Genomic DNA, 12,500 nt, shown 5'->3' on the forward strand with positions numbered 1-12,500 from the left:
GAGAGAGAGAGAGATATTAAAGAAGATATTATTAAAATGACTGAATGAGAAAGACAGACATAAAGAACATAGAAAATAAAATAAAAGGAGAGAAGGAGGAAGAAGAAAACTAAGAGAGAGAGAGAGAGAGAGAGAGAGAGAGAGAGAGAGAGAGAGAGAGAGAGAGAGAGAGAGAGAGAGAGAGAGAGAGAGAGAGAGAGATCAGGTACCTAACTTAACCCTTTCTCTCCAGGTTAATGTACCAGCTGACATTCTTCCTGCAGTGATTGACCTTGCTAAGATGCTCAAGGTCAAAGGTCTTATTGAACTGCCTGTAAGTAGTAGTAGTAGTAGTAGAAGTAATTGTTTTAAAATGTTTGTCTTGTTTTTTTTTATTGGTGTTTTAAAATAGTGCTAATCATTTAAGTAGTAGTAGTAGTAGTAGTAGTAGTAGTAGTAGTAGTAGTAGTAGTAGTGATATTGTTACTGTTATCATTAGTATTATTATTATTCTTGCATATATTAATCTCTCTCTCTCTCTCTCTCTCTCTCTCTCTCTCTCTCTCTCTCTCTCTCTCTCTCTCTCTCTCTCTCTCTCAGGCACATCTAGACTCTGTGATTGGTGCTTCAAATCTCGGAATGGAGCAGAACACACTGACTAACACACACACAGAAGGTGAGTGTGTGTGTGTGTGTGTGTGTGTGTGTGTGTGTTGTTGTTGTTGTTGTTGTTGTTGTTGTTGTTGTTGTTGTTGTTGCTGCTGCTTCTATATTGCTAATCTCTCTCTCTCTCTCTCTCTCTCTCTCTCTCTCTCTCTCTCTCTCTCAGACGTATGCCTAGAGGCGGGGGAGGGGGTGGTGGAGTTGGAGGTATCTGCTGGGGACCCCCTGACCCCCCATCTGGCCCCCACCTCCACCACCACCACCACCTCCACCACCATCACCACCACAGCCCAACCTGATGTGCACAGGATTGAAGAAGAGGAAGAGGAGGATGAAGGTACGTGTGTGTGTGTGTGTGTGTGTGTGTGTGTGTGTACTACTACTACTACTACTACTACTACTACTACTACCAAACAATTCTAATTACCAAACAAGCAAATCTTAACTACCCAACCAGTAATTGATATGGCCTGACCGAACTGACCATTAGGAGCCCTCCATTTCGAGTCACGTGATTGGCCAGAGAGAGAGAGAGAGAGAGAGAGAGAGTATTAGTTGTGATGTGAGAGGGGAGATGTGTGTGCGTGTGTGTGTGTTAAGGCAGTTTTAATGCAAGTAAGAATATTGGTTTCATATTTCAAGGTTATTTTGCTCATAATTATATATTTTTTAGTGGTTTTGCGGTTCTAGTGACAGATTAACAACATTTCTACATTATGAACAGGAGAAACACCCTTGAGACGCGACTAGCTAGAGAGAGAGAGAGAGAGAGAGAGAGCGTTTTAGACTAGAAAAGATATTTTGTGTAGTCACCCCCCCATGGTAGCCTTGTCACGTGATCTGTGTAGCCTGTATCAGCTGTGTGGTGCTGTGGTGCTGTGGTGAGGTGGCGGAACAGTAAACACTAGGAATATAGCGCCTGGGGGGGGACTGGAGGGGTAGCCAGCACCTAAGTGTTTAAATTATCGTCTGTTGGTTTTTAGTATTCTTCATCGTCAGCCATCCATTGCCATCCTTGTGTGTTCTACGATTTAGTGATGATACATGTGAATTTTTATATTTTCCAACTGTATTTTGGCGTAAAGTTTATTTCTTTTCAGTTTACCTTCTACCCAGCATCCCTCATCAGGCTCCGTGGCTTGTGGGAAATCGGAATTTTGAGACAGTATAGAATCTTAAACTGATGTATTTTAGTCCTCCAGTGCTATTCTAGTGCTGTAATATACCTGGTGGGGGTGCTGTGTGCTGGGGAGGCTGGGGAGGACAGATCACGGGATACAGTGCTTGGGGGAGACTTAGGGAAGACTTAGGTAGCGTGGGGGACAGTCAGAACCCGCCGGTAATCTGAAGGCTGGTTTGCGTCGCTGCCTTGAAGAGTATTCGATGCTGTGGTGCTGTGTGGCAGTGCTGGGGGTGACATCACGGGTATACAGTGACCTTGGGGAGGGGAGGTGGCAGGGGGAAGACTTGGGTAGCGTTGGGGACAGTCAGAACCTGCCAGTGATTTAAAGGAAGGTCTGCGACGCCGCCTTCAGGAGCTAATTTGGAATAACTACTACTACTACTATTACTACTACTATTACTGCAGGAATGAAGGTTGGCAGGAACAGCAGCGGTGTGGAGGAAGGGGTAGTGAGGGTGGATGTGGGGGAGGAGGAGGAGGAGGAGGTGGAAGACCCGCCCTCCCTCCTCCTCCCCCCGGACCAGGCGATTCCTCTCTCCCCAGTGTCTCCCCACCTGACCCCCACCCATATTGTGAAGGTAGTGTGTGTGTGTGTGTGTGTGTGTGTGTGTGTGTGTGTGTGTGTGTGTGTGTGTACATTGCTATTTGAAAGAAAGACCAGAATATATGAATTGATTTACAAATATTTCTTTATTAAATGTGTATTAGATATTGTAATGATAAAATTCTCTCTCTCTCTCTCTCTCTCTCTCTCTCTCTCTCTCTCTCTCTCTCTCTCTCTCTCTCTCTCTCTCTCTCTCTCTCTCTCTCTCAGTTGAGCGAGGATGGGGGGATGGGGGATATGCTGTTGGGGGGGTACCTCACCCCTCCCACCACCTCCACCACCACTACCACCATCACCACCACTACCACCACTGCTGCCACCACCACCACCACACCCTCAGAGGAGATACAGGTGTGTTAAGTAGTAGTAGTAGTAGTAGTAGTAGTAGTAGTAGTAGTAGTAGTAGTAGGCCAGTCTCGCATCACTGATATATTTTAGCAGTCCACCTGACTAGTGCAAGAGTTAACCAGTATTCTCATTTAATTTTTCTTCTTGTTTCCAGGATGGTGAGAATGTGCCAGCGAGGAAGAAGAGGAGGGTTTTGCAGAAGTTAGCAAAATATGGGTGTGTGTCTGTCTGTCTGTCTGTCTGTCTGTCTGTCTGTCTGTCTGTCTGTCTTTTGTGGTATAGCATTGTCTTGGTCCTCCTCTCATCGCCCGTCCTTGAAAATTTTGCTTATATATTCTCTTAAACCCCCATTTAACCCCCTTCCCCTTTCCCCCAGGCCAGAGGAGCTGCAGAGGGCCCTGGGGGAGCTGCGGGCAGGGGTGGGCACACTGAGGGAGGTAGGGGAACGTTGGGGTGTGCCTCACTCTACCCTGGGGATGGCGGCACGACAGGAGGGGATGCCAGCTCCCTCACGCCCCCAACGATATGATGGACAGACGCTGGAGGCTGCTAAACAGGCCCTTAGAGGTGAGTAGTAGTAGTAGTAGTAGTAGTAGTAGTAGTAGCAGTAGTAGTAGTAGTCACAAATAGAACCTAACCTAACTTAACCATTCCTTCACAGCTGGGTCAAGTTACCTCAAAGTGTCTCGCGATTACAACATTCCCAAGAGTGTCCTGTGGCGTCGTTGCCAGCGGGACGACACCAAGGCAGAAGGAGGGGTGCAGGAGGATGTGACCAGCCCCTCTGCAGCCCCCCAGTCAGCCCAGCAGCCCCTGAGCCGGAGAAAACCAAGTTACAATGTTTGTGATTTAAGTCAAGCGAGAGAGTTGTTAGTTCAAGGTTCCTCTCTATCTCTGGTGTCTAAGGAAACTAAGGTGAGAGAGAGAGAGAGAGAGAGAGAGAGAGAGAGAGAGAGAGAGAGACAGACAGACAGACAGACAGACAGACTTAACACTCCTCCACACTCCACAGGTACCCAAAACAACATTATTCCGCTTAAAGGAACAGTTAGTGGAAGCCGGACTCCTGCCTCCCTCATCCATAGCCCGTCTGCCTCATCCACGCCGGTCTTGCGAGGTGTCCCTGCAGCAGGCGGTGGCAGCGTGTAGGGACGGCAGTATGTCCCAGGGCAGGGCGTCTGAGAAGTTTCAGGTACACGAAGGAACAAGGAGGAGAAGGATTAATTTGTATCTACAGTGTTCTCAGGGCTAGGGAAGTTGCAGGGTAGGGATTGGCAATACTGTAAGGGCCAAGGGTGAATCAGTGGGTGTTGTAGGCCTTGCTGTGGGTGTCTGGCCAGCTGTGGGGTGCCTAAGGTCCCTGGGTGTGGTAAAGTGGCGGTTTCTCTTCCCCTTGTGGCTGATGAGAGAGAGAGAGAGAGAGAGAGAGAGAGAGAGATTGCTAGCCTGGTATAGAGATCACTACTACTACTACTACTACTACTACTACTACTACTACTACTACTACTACTACTACTACCAGGTCTCCAAGACGACAATATGGCGGCGACTCAAGCAACTTAAAGAAGCAACACCACAACACCCTCCCAACACCACCACCACCACCACCACCACCACCGCTATGAAGATGGAGGGGGTGGAGGAAGAGGAGGAGGAGGAGGAGGAGGAGGAAGAGGAGGGGGCCTATGGAGATATTGGTTTAGGGTACCCCCCCAAAGTGTCCTCTGGCCCCCCTCCCCGGCGGTGAAGAGGGAGGGGGAGGTTGGGGTGGGGGTGGGGGTGGAGGTGGTGGGGGTGGAGGAGGAGGAGGTGGAGGAGGAGGAGGAAGGAAGATATGAGCTGGAGATGCCTTTGGTGAGTAAATCTCTCTCTCTCTCTCTCTCTCTCTCTCTCTCTCTCTCTCTCTCTCTCTCTCTCTCTCTCTCTCTCTCTCTCTCTCTCTCTCTCAAAAATATTGTAAGTAATTATTTTGTTGTTGTTGTTATTGTTAATTTAATTTTGTTCTCTGATTATCAATTTATTTCTTATTTTACTTCTCACTCTTCATTCAACATCTATTTATTTATTTTTATTTATTCATTTATTTCATTCGTTCATTTATCCCCAGGTGAATCTGCCAGGGGGTGGCTACCAGGTGGTGGGGAGTGAGATAGTGATAGGGGGGCCAGGTGGTGGTGCTAGAGGCCCCCCCACCAGCCCCCTCCACCCCCACCACCACCACTTCACCTCCACCACACCACCACCACCTTGTTGTGGCAGCGTTTGATCAGATGGTCAGTGTGTGTGTGTGTGTGTGTGTGTGTGTGTGTGTGTGTGTGTGTGTGTGTGTGTGTGTGTGTGTGTGTGTGTGTGTGTGTGTTTCTCTGGTCTTTCATATCATTCTCACCTTCTCCTCCTCATCTTCTATTTATCCTTCTTCTTGTTCCTCTTCCTCCTCTTCTTTTTCTTCTTCCTCTTCCTCCTCCTGTGTGTGTGTGTGTGTGTGTGTGTGTGTGTGTGTGTGTGTGAGAATCTAGCAATAGTAGCAGTAATAGTAGTAGCAGTAGGAGTATGCCCTTAAACTAACCTGAAGACAGTAGTAGTAGTAATAGTAGTAGTAGTAGTAGTAGTAGTAATAGTAGTAATTATTTCAACTATTTATCACAGGAAGGAATAGAAATTGAACAGACAGACAATTTATCAGAACCTGCCAAGCATTTACACTAAGAAGAGGAGGAGGAGGAGGAGGAGGAAGAGAGGAGAGGAGAGGAGGAGAAGGCCAAGGAAGAGAGGAAGAAGAAGAAAAGGATAAAAGGAGAACATGCAGGAGGAAGAGAAAAATTAATGGAAGAGGGCTAGGAAGGATTGAGAAGAGAGACTAAAGGAGGAGGAGGAGGAGGAGGAAGAACACAAGGGAAGAAGAGGAAGAGGAGGACAGTAAGAAGGTATTTATTTAAACATTTTTTTTATTTATTTGTTTATTTTTATTTATTTGTTCTTAATTCTACTCTTTATTCATTCTCTCTCTCTCTCTCTCTCTCTCTCTCATTTATTATCTTCTGTTTCCTCTCCTCTCTCTTCTTCCTCTATTTCTCCTTCCTTGCTTCATCTCTTTCTCCTCCTCTTCCTCTTGTTTCCTTGCTTCTTCTTTCTTCTTCTCCTCCTCCTCCTCCTCCTCCTCCTTCCTGGCTTATTCTCTCCATTTCTTCTCTCCTCCTCCTCCTCCTCCTCCTCCTCCTCCTCCAAGTCTTTAAACACACACACACACACACACACACACACACACACACACACACACACACAACCCTTTTTTTTTACCATGTTACCCCTTTTATCACAGGAAGTTCACCTACGCTAACTTTGTAATAATTAATAGTTTCATTTTTGGTCCTTGTTTAAGTTCCTATGTCTGTTTTGAAGGTGATTTTTGTATTGAGTTTGTTTTGTTTGTTTGTTTTTTTTTTGTTCATCTTTTTTCTTTGTACTTTTCATCTCATTATTATTATTGTTATTTTTATTATTACTATTTTCCATCTTCTATCTCTTCTTCTTCTTCTCATTTTTTATTGCTATTTTTCATCTTCCACCTCCTCTTCTATTTTTTTTTCTTTTTCTGTCAGTCTTGCTTGTAAAAATTCCAGTTAATCTTCTTCTTTTTCCCTCCTAATTCTAGTTAATCATCTTCTTCTTCTTTTTTCATCTTATTTTTCTCTTCTTTTTCCCTCCTAATTCTAGTTAATCATCTTCTTCTTTTTTCTTCTTATTTTTCTCTTCTTTTTCCTTCCTAATTCTAGTTAATCATCTTCTTTTTCATCTTATTTTTCTCTTCTTTTTCCCTCCTAATTCTAGTTAATCATCATCTTCTTTTTCATCTTATTTTTCTCTTCTTTTTCCCTCCTAATTCTAGTTAATCTTCTTCTTCTTCTTCTTCTTTTTTCCTCTTACTTTTCTGTACAAAATTTCCCTAGTTTTCCTTAACATTACAGATTTCTTTATATTACAAGAAATTTCCCTATAAAATTTCCCTGTTCTTACAAATTTCCCTACAAGCTTGACAGAACACAGCCTTTCACAACACTCTCTCTCTCACTCTAACCATAAAAAGAATAACAATATTTTTAGCGTATATTTGTATAAACACCTTTTGAAACACCTAAACTATTAAGTTAACCATAATAAATCTGTAACTCTCACTGCAAACTGTTTATCTATATGCAGCAGACAGACAGACAGACAGACAGACAGACAGACAGACAGACAGACAGGTATACAATCACTGCTACGCCATCTCTGCTTCCTGCTCTACATACGAGACAGACAGACAGACAGACAAACGGACAGACAGGTGTACAGTCAATGCTATGCCATCTCTCTGTCAATCCTGCTCTATTTAACAACTCCTTCGTCCTCCACGGTCTTTATAAAACTAAATTTGTGGCACTGAATTGCCGAACGACCTGTAAACTCTGGAAATTATAAACCGTTCATATTTTTTCAGTAGTCGTGCTTAAAATGCCCCTAATAATCCTTGGTTTTGAATAGAACGACCCAAAAAATCCTTCCTTTTGAATAGAACGACCCAAAAATCCTTTGTTTTGCATAGAACGACCAAAAAAATCCTTGGTTTTGAATAGAACGACCCAAAAAATCCTTGGTTTTGCATAGAACGACCCAAAAATCCTTCCTTTTGCATAGAAAGACCCAAAAAAATCCTTGGTTTTGAATAGAACGACCCAAAAAATCCTTGGTTTTGCATAGAAAGACCCAAAAATCCTTCCTTTTGCATAGAAAGACCCAAAAAAATCCTTGGTTTTGAATAGAACGACCCAAAAAATCCTTCCTTTTGCATAGAACGACTCAAAAAATCCTTCCTTTTGCATAGAAAGACCCAAAAAATCCTTTGTTTTGCATAGAAAGACCCAAAAAATCCTTCGTTTTGCATAGAAAGACCAAAAAAATCCTTGGTTTTGAATAGAACGACCCAAAAAATCCTTCCTTTTGCATAGAAAGACCGAAAAAATCCTTTCTTTTGCATAGAACGACCCAATAAAAATCCTTTGTTTTGTATAGAACAGCCTCAAAAATCCCTGGTTTTACATAGAACCCAAAAAATGCCTCTTGTATATAATAGATTGACCTAAAAATGACCTAAAAAAATCTCAGTTCTTTTCTATATCACAACTAGAACACTATTTTTTTTCCTTCCTCTGTGCTATATATTTTTTTCCTTCCTCTGTGCTATAACCAGACGAGTATTTTCCCATCTGCCTTCTATATGATAATTCTAAGTTTCTCTGTACAATGCCACACAGAAATCAAGGTTTGCTGGTTAAGGCCCTTCGTTTGAGTCTCTTCTCCATCATGGCTGCTTCCTGAGGCCCTGCAGATGGTTAGCCGGGTTCCCAAGGGTGTTTCTCCTGTTGCTGGTGTACAGTGCTGCTTAATCTATCACTAGAATTACATAAACAACCTTGAGAACTCCAGTAACCTTGATCACAGCCTGTTAAACTATCCCTATAACCTTGAAAACCCCAATAACTTCCACTACAGCCTGTTAAACTATCCCTGGAACCTTGAAAACCCCAATAACTTCCACTACAACCTGTTAAACTATCCCTGGAACCTTGAAAACCCCAGTAACTTCCACTACAGCCTGTTAAACTATCCCTGGAACCTTGAAAACCCCAGTAACTTCCACTACAGCCTGTTAAACTATCCCTGGAACCTTGAAAACCCCAGTAACTTCCACTACAGCCTGTTAAAACTATCCCTGGAACCTTGTAAACCCCAATAACTTCCACTACAGCCTGTTAAACTATTCCTATAACCTTGAAAACCCCAATAACTTCCACTACAGCCTGTTAAACTATCCCTGGAACCTTGAAAACCCCAGTAACTTCCACTACAGCCTGTTAAACTATCCCTGGAACTTTGAAAACCCCAGTAACTTCCACTACAGCCTGTTAAACTATCCCTGGAACCTTGAAAACCCCAATAACTTCCACTACAGCCTGTTAAACTATCCCTGGAACCTTGAAAACCCCAGTAACTTCCACTACAGCCTGTTAAACTATCCCTGGAACCTTGAAAACACCCTTGAAAACCCCTGTAACTTCCACTGCAGCCTGTCAGAAGCAGCCAAGATGAGAGACATGGGTAACAGCACAGTCGGCAGCAATATAACTCAATCGTAACTCTTAAATGTAATGAGCAATGCAAGTGTTAACTAACCTTATATACCCGAAAAATGCCACAGGTCTGATGAAATACTGTGTGTGTGTGTGTGTGTGTGTGTGTGTGTGTGTGTGTGTGTGTGTGTGTGTGTGTGTGTGTCAGAGAGAGAGAGAGATGGTGTTGTGTGGGAGTGCTGTGTAGTAGTAGTAGTAGTAGTAGTAGTAGTAGTAGTAGTAGTTGTTGTTGTTGTTGTTGCAATATGTGTGTGTGTGTGTGTGTGTGTGTTTCGTGAGCTCAAAAAAAGGCACATTGAATTACTGTACTTCCTTGCATCAGTAGTAGTAGTAGTAGTAGTAGTAGCAGTAGTAGTAGTAGTAGTAGTAATTTAATGCCACGAGAAACACTAGTCCCTGTTACCACAATTAATACCTGCCAGTTACCATCTTGTCTGGCACTTCCCTGGCACTCTGCAAGGGTCCAAACCGTCCCCACATCCCCCCTGGCACCCTTGGATTCTGGCACTGTCTATGAGCACCACAACACTCCACTGGCACTCCTGGAAGCTGTGATGCTCTTGGCTCTCTCCTGGCACCTGTATTCTGGCACTGTCTATGACCACTACAGCATCACCCTACACACCTTTCCTGGCACTCCCCAAGCTATATAATGCTCCTGGCCTCCCCCCGGCACCTGTACTATGGCACTTCTTGAACGAGGCACTGTAAACAAGCTAAACACTGACTCAGACTGGTTTAACTGCCCCTCTGCTCTCCATGGCACACTTTCAAGGCACTGTTTTCTCTCCTGGCACTCTTTTCTTCACCCTCCTCCTGTCCATGGCACTTTCAAGGCACGGGTTGGCTCCCTCAATGCCCTAGGTAATGATATACCCTTTGGAGTTTAAGCTTTTGTTCATTAAGTAACCTGTAAAACCACTTTTCTTCATAATATTTCAGTGTTTTTAAAGGAATTCCACATTGTTCAGGTATTTTCAGTGAGTTTCTGTCCTTCATGAGTACTAAAGCTTGTTCGGGTACTTGTAAGGGAGTTTTCAGCTTGTTCGGGTACTTGTAAGGGAGTTTTCAGCTTGTTCGAGTATTTGTAAGGGAGTTTTCAGCTTGTTCGAGTACTTGTAAGGGAGTTTTCAGCTTGTTCGAGTACTTGTAAGGGAGTTTTCAGCTTGTTTGAGTATTTGCAAGGGAGTTTTCAGCTTGTTTGGGTACTTTTAAGGGAGTTTTCAGCTTGTTCGAGTACTTGTAAGGGAGTTTTCAGCTTGTTTGAGTACTTGCAAGGGAGTTTTCAGCTTGTTTGGGTACTTTTAAGGGAGTTTTCAGCTTGTTTGAGTACTTCTAAGGGAGTTTTCAGCTTGTTTGAGTATTTCTAAGGGAGTTTTCAGCTTGTTTGAGTACTTGTAAGGGAGTTTTCAGCTTGTTTGGGTACTTTTAAGGGAGTTTTCAGCTTGTTCGAGTACTTGTAAGGGAGTTTTCAGCTTGTTCGAGTACTTGCAAGGGAGTTTTCAGCTTGTTCGAGTACTTCTAAAGGAGTTTTCAGCTTGTTTGAGTACTTGCAAGGGAGTTTTCAGCTTGTTTGGGTACTTGTAAGCGAGTTTTCAGGTTGTTTGGGTACTTTTAAGGGAGTTTTCAGCTTGTTCGAGTACTTGTAAGGGAGTTTTCAGCTTGTTTGAGTACTTGCAAGGGAGTTTTCAGCTTGTTCGGGTACTTGTAAGCGAGTTTTCAGGTTGTTCGGGTACTTTTAAGGGAGTTTCAGCTACTTGTAAGGGAGTTTGCATCGTTTGACTAGTTTAAGAATCTTGGCACTCTCTTAAACTACTTTCAAGGCACTTTTCACCCATTACAAGTACTTAAGTGAGTCTTTCCCCCTTCCTCAAGTACTTTCCCGTCAGTATTCACCCTTAAAACTCATCACCCTTGAAAACACTATGAAGTTTTTAATGCCTTCTTCAGACAATGCTTATACCTACACAAACCCTCAAAAACATGGCACTATCTTGATGCTGAGGGACTGCCATGCCCTGACGCCCTTCTGACACCCTCCTGGCACCTTCCTGGCACCTTCCTGACGCCCTCCGAGCCTCTCGCTTGCTCCTGTGCCCTCAGAAATGTGACACACTGATGACGTGACTAGCTGGGCGAAGAGAGGCTGTTGAAGAATCGCTCTCTTTGGGTGTCTCTCGTCTCCTGGGCCTTTGAGGTGGTGGGGGCTGCGTTGGGGCTGTCGGTGGGGGCTGCGGAGGGGCGGGGGGGTCACTGCCTACAGCATCCTTTGCCTGAAATTATGTTTTTTTTGTTATTATTGATGTTGGGGTGGTTAAATATCTGTCTCTCTCTCTCTCTCTCCCCACAGGTGTGTCTAACTCCCTCTCCCTCTCTCCCCAGGTGTGCAGCACTCACCTGGGCACCTCCCACAGCAACGCCGCCAGACACAGGAGTAGGGGCCCGTGGTGTTGAGGGGGACGGGGCTGAACAGACTGAAGACACCTCCAGCTCCTCCTCCCCACGCCCCTCGCTGCCCGGCTCTGGCTGTGCTGGTGGTGGTGGTGGTGGTGGTGTCCCGTCTCTGATATCTGTAATGGGTAGTTAGGTTAGGTTGGGTAGAATTCTGATTTAGGTATTTAAAGACAAACTACTACAACTACTACTACTACTACTACTACTACTACTACTACTACTACTACCTCCTTGTCGCGGTGAAGGGCCCAGCTTGGATATTACAGAGGTAGCAGACAGACTCTTGGTGGAAGTGGCCAGCGAGGAGAGAGATGGGGAGGAGGAGGAGCGGGAGGGGTGGATGGAGGAGATGGGGGTGTCTGTGAAGCCTGTCTCCCCACCCATGACTCCCTGCCTCTCCCCACTTCCTGTTCTTGTTCTCCCCTCATTTCTTGAAACCATTACGACCTGAGAGAGAGAGAGAGAGAGAGAGAGAGAGAGAGAGAGAGAGAAAGATTAATATGATTTGAATATTTAATTTATATATTTGCATATTTGTAATCATAAAGAAATAAAATATAAGTAAATTAGTTTGTTTTTATAATGAAGTTCCTGACTACTACAACTACTACTACTACTACTACTACTACTACTATTACTTACGGGGGTGAAGTGAGGGGCTGCCCTGGGTGTATGGGGCCCCTGTGGGTGGGAGGTGGCGTCCCTACCCCCCTGCACCCCCACTGCCCCTCCAAGTCCCTCCCCTCCATCCCCCAGGTCCAGCTGCAGCACACTCTCCTCGCTCTCACTCAGCTGATAGAGAGAGAGAGAGAGAGAGAAAGAGAGAGAATCAGTATAATAATAATAATAATAATAATAATAATAATAACTCACTGGTCACCTAAATTATACTTCTACACACACACACACACACACACACACACACACATACATTATAATATACACCAATATATTCAATTTCTGGCGCCTACAACAATTAAAAGCTTATTATTTCTACTAAGTAATTGGTAAAGCTAAATATTTTACTTTATGTAGCTCAGGGTGGCATTACCTGTTAGAGAAGTAGTGGTAGTAGTAGCTCACACACACACACACACACACA

At 44.2% G+C, this 12,500-nt stretch overlaps 2 protein-coding genes across 7 annotated transcripts in view; one reads left to right on the forward strand and one right to left on the reverse strand.

The window, feature by feature from the left end:
* The window catches only part of LOC135095445 (uncharacterized), a 13,983-nt gene extending 2,518 nt beyond the window's left edge, over positions 1 to 11,465 (forward strand). The window contains exons 4-16 of one of the 3 annotated variants that reach the window (XM_063996291.1): positions 233 to 313; positions 580 to 655; positions 809 to 979; positions 2,231 to 2,403; positions 2,640 to 2,780; positions 2,932 to 2,993; positions 3,154 to 3,344; positions 3,439 to 3,692; positions 3,790 to 3,969; positions 4,300 to 4,631; positions 4,885 to 5,050; positions 5,424 to 5,701; positions 11,327 to 11,465. In XM_063996291.1, the coding sequence (XP_063852361.1) occupies positions 233 to 313; positions 580 to 655; positions 809 to 979; positions 2,231 to 2,403; positions 2,640 to 2,780; positions 2,932 to 2,993; positions 3,154 to 3,344; positions 3,439 to 3,692; positions 3,790 to 3,969; positions 4,300 to 4,524 (1,554 nt within the window). In that variant the 3' untranslated portion in view covers positions 4,525 to 4,631; positions 4,885 to 5,050; positions 5,424 to 5,701; positions 11,327 to 11,465. Of the gene's footprint in view, positions 1 to 232; positions 314 to 579; positions 656 to 808; positions 980 to 1,165; positions 1,258 to 2,230; positions 2,404 to 2,639; positions 2,781 to 2,931; positions 2,994 to 3,153; positions 3,345 to 3,438; positions 3,693 to 3,789; positions 3,970 to 4,299; positions 4,632 to 4,884; positions 5,051 to 5,423; positions 5,702 to 11,294 lie in introns of those variants that run through there. The other 2 variants (XM_063996290.1, XM_063996292.1) reach the window with 2 other exon arrangements.
* Positions 6,194 to 12,500, reverse strand: part of LOC135095446 (E3 ubiquitin-protein ligase goliath-like) — a 23,246-nt gene continuing 16,939 nt past the window's right edge. For all 4 annotated transcript variants that reach the window (XM_063996296.1, XM_063996294.1, XM_063996295.1 and 1 more), the window contains 5 exons: positions 12,041 to 12,190; positions 11,626 to 11,845; positions 11,342 to 11,514; positions 8,482 to 11,217; positions 6,194 to 8,277 (listed from right to left, as the gene is read on the reverse strand). In XM_063996296.1, coding sequence (XP_063852366.1) covers positions 11,044 to 11,217; positions 11,342 to 11,514; positions 11,626 to 11,845; positions 12,041 to 12,190 — 717 coding nt within the window. In that variant the 3' untranslated portion in view covers positions 6,194 to 8,277; positions 8,482 to 11,043. The remainder of the gene's footprint in view (positions 8,278 to 8,481; positions 11,218 to 11,341; positions 11,515 to 11,625; positions 11,846 to 12,040; positions 12,191 to 12,500) is intronic.

The sequence above is a fragment of the Scylla paramamosain genome, chromosome 49 (genome assembly GCF_035594125.1).
Source record: "Scylla paramamosain isolate STU-SP2022 chromosome 49, ASM3559412v1, whole genome shotgun sequence".
Lineage (NCBI taxonomy): Eukaryota > Metazoa > Arthropoda > Malacostraca > Decapoda > Portunidae > Scylla > Scylla paramamosain.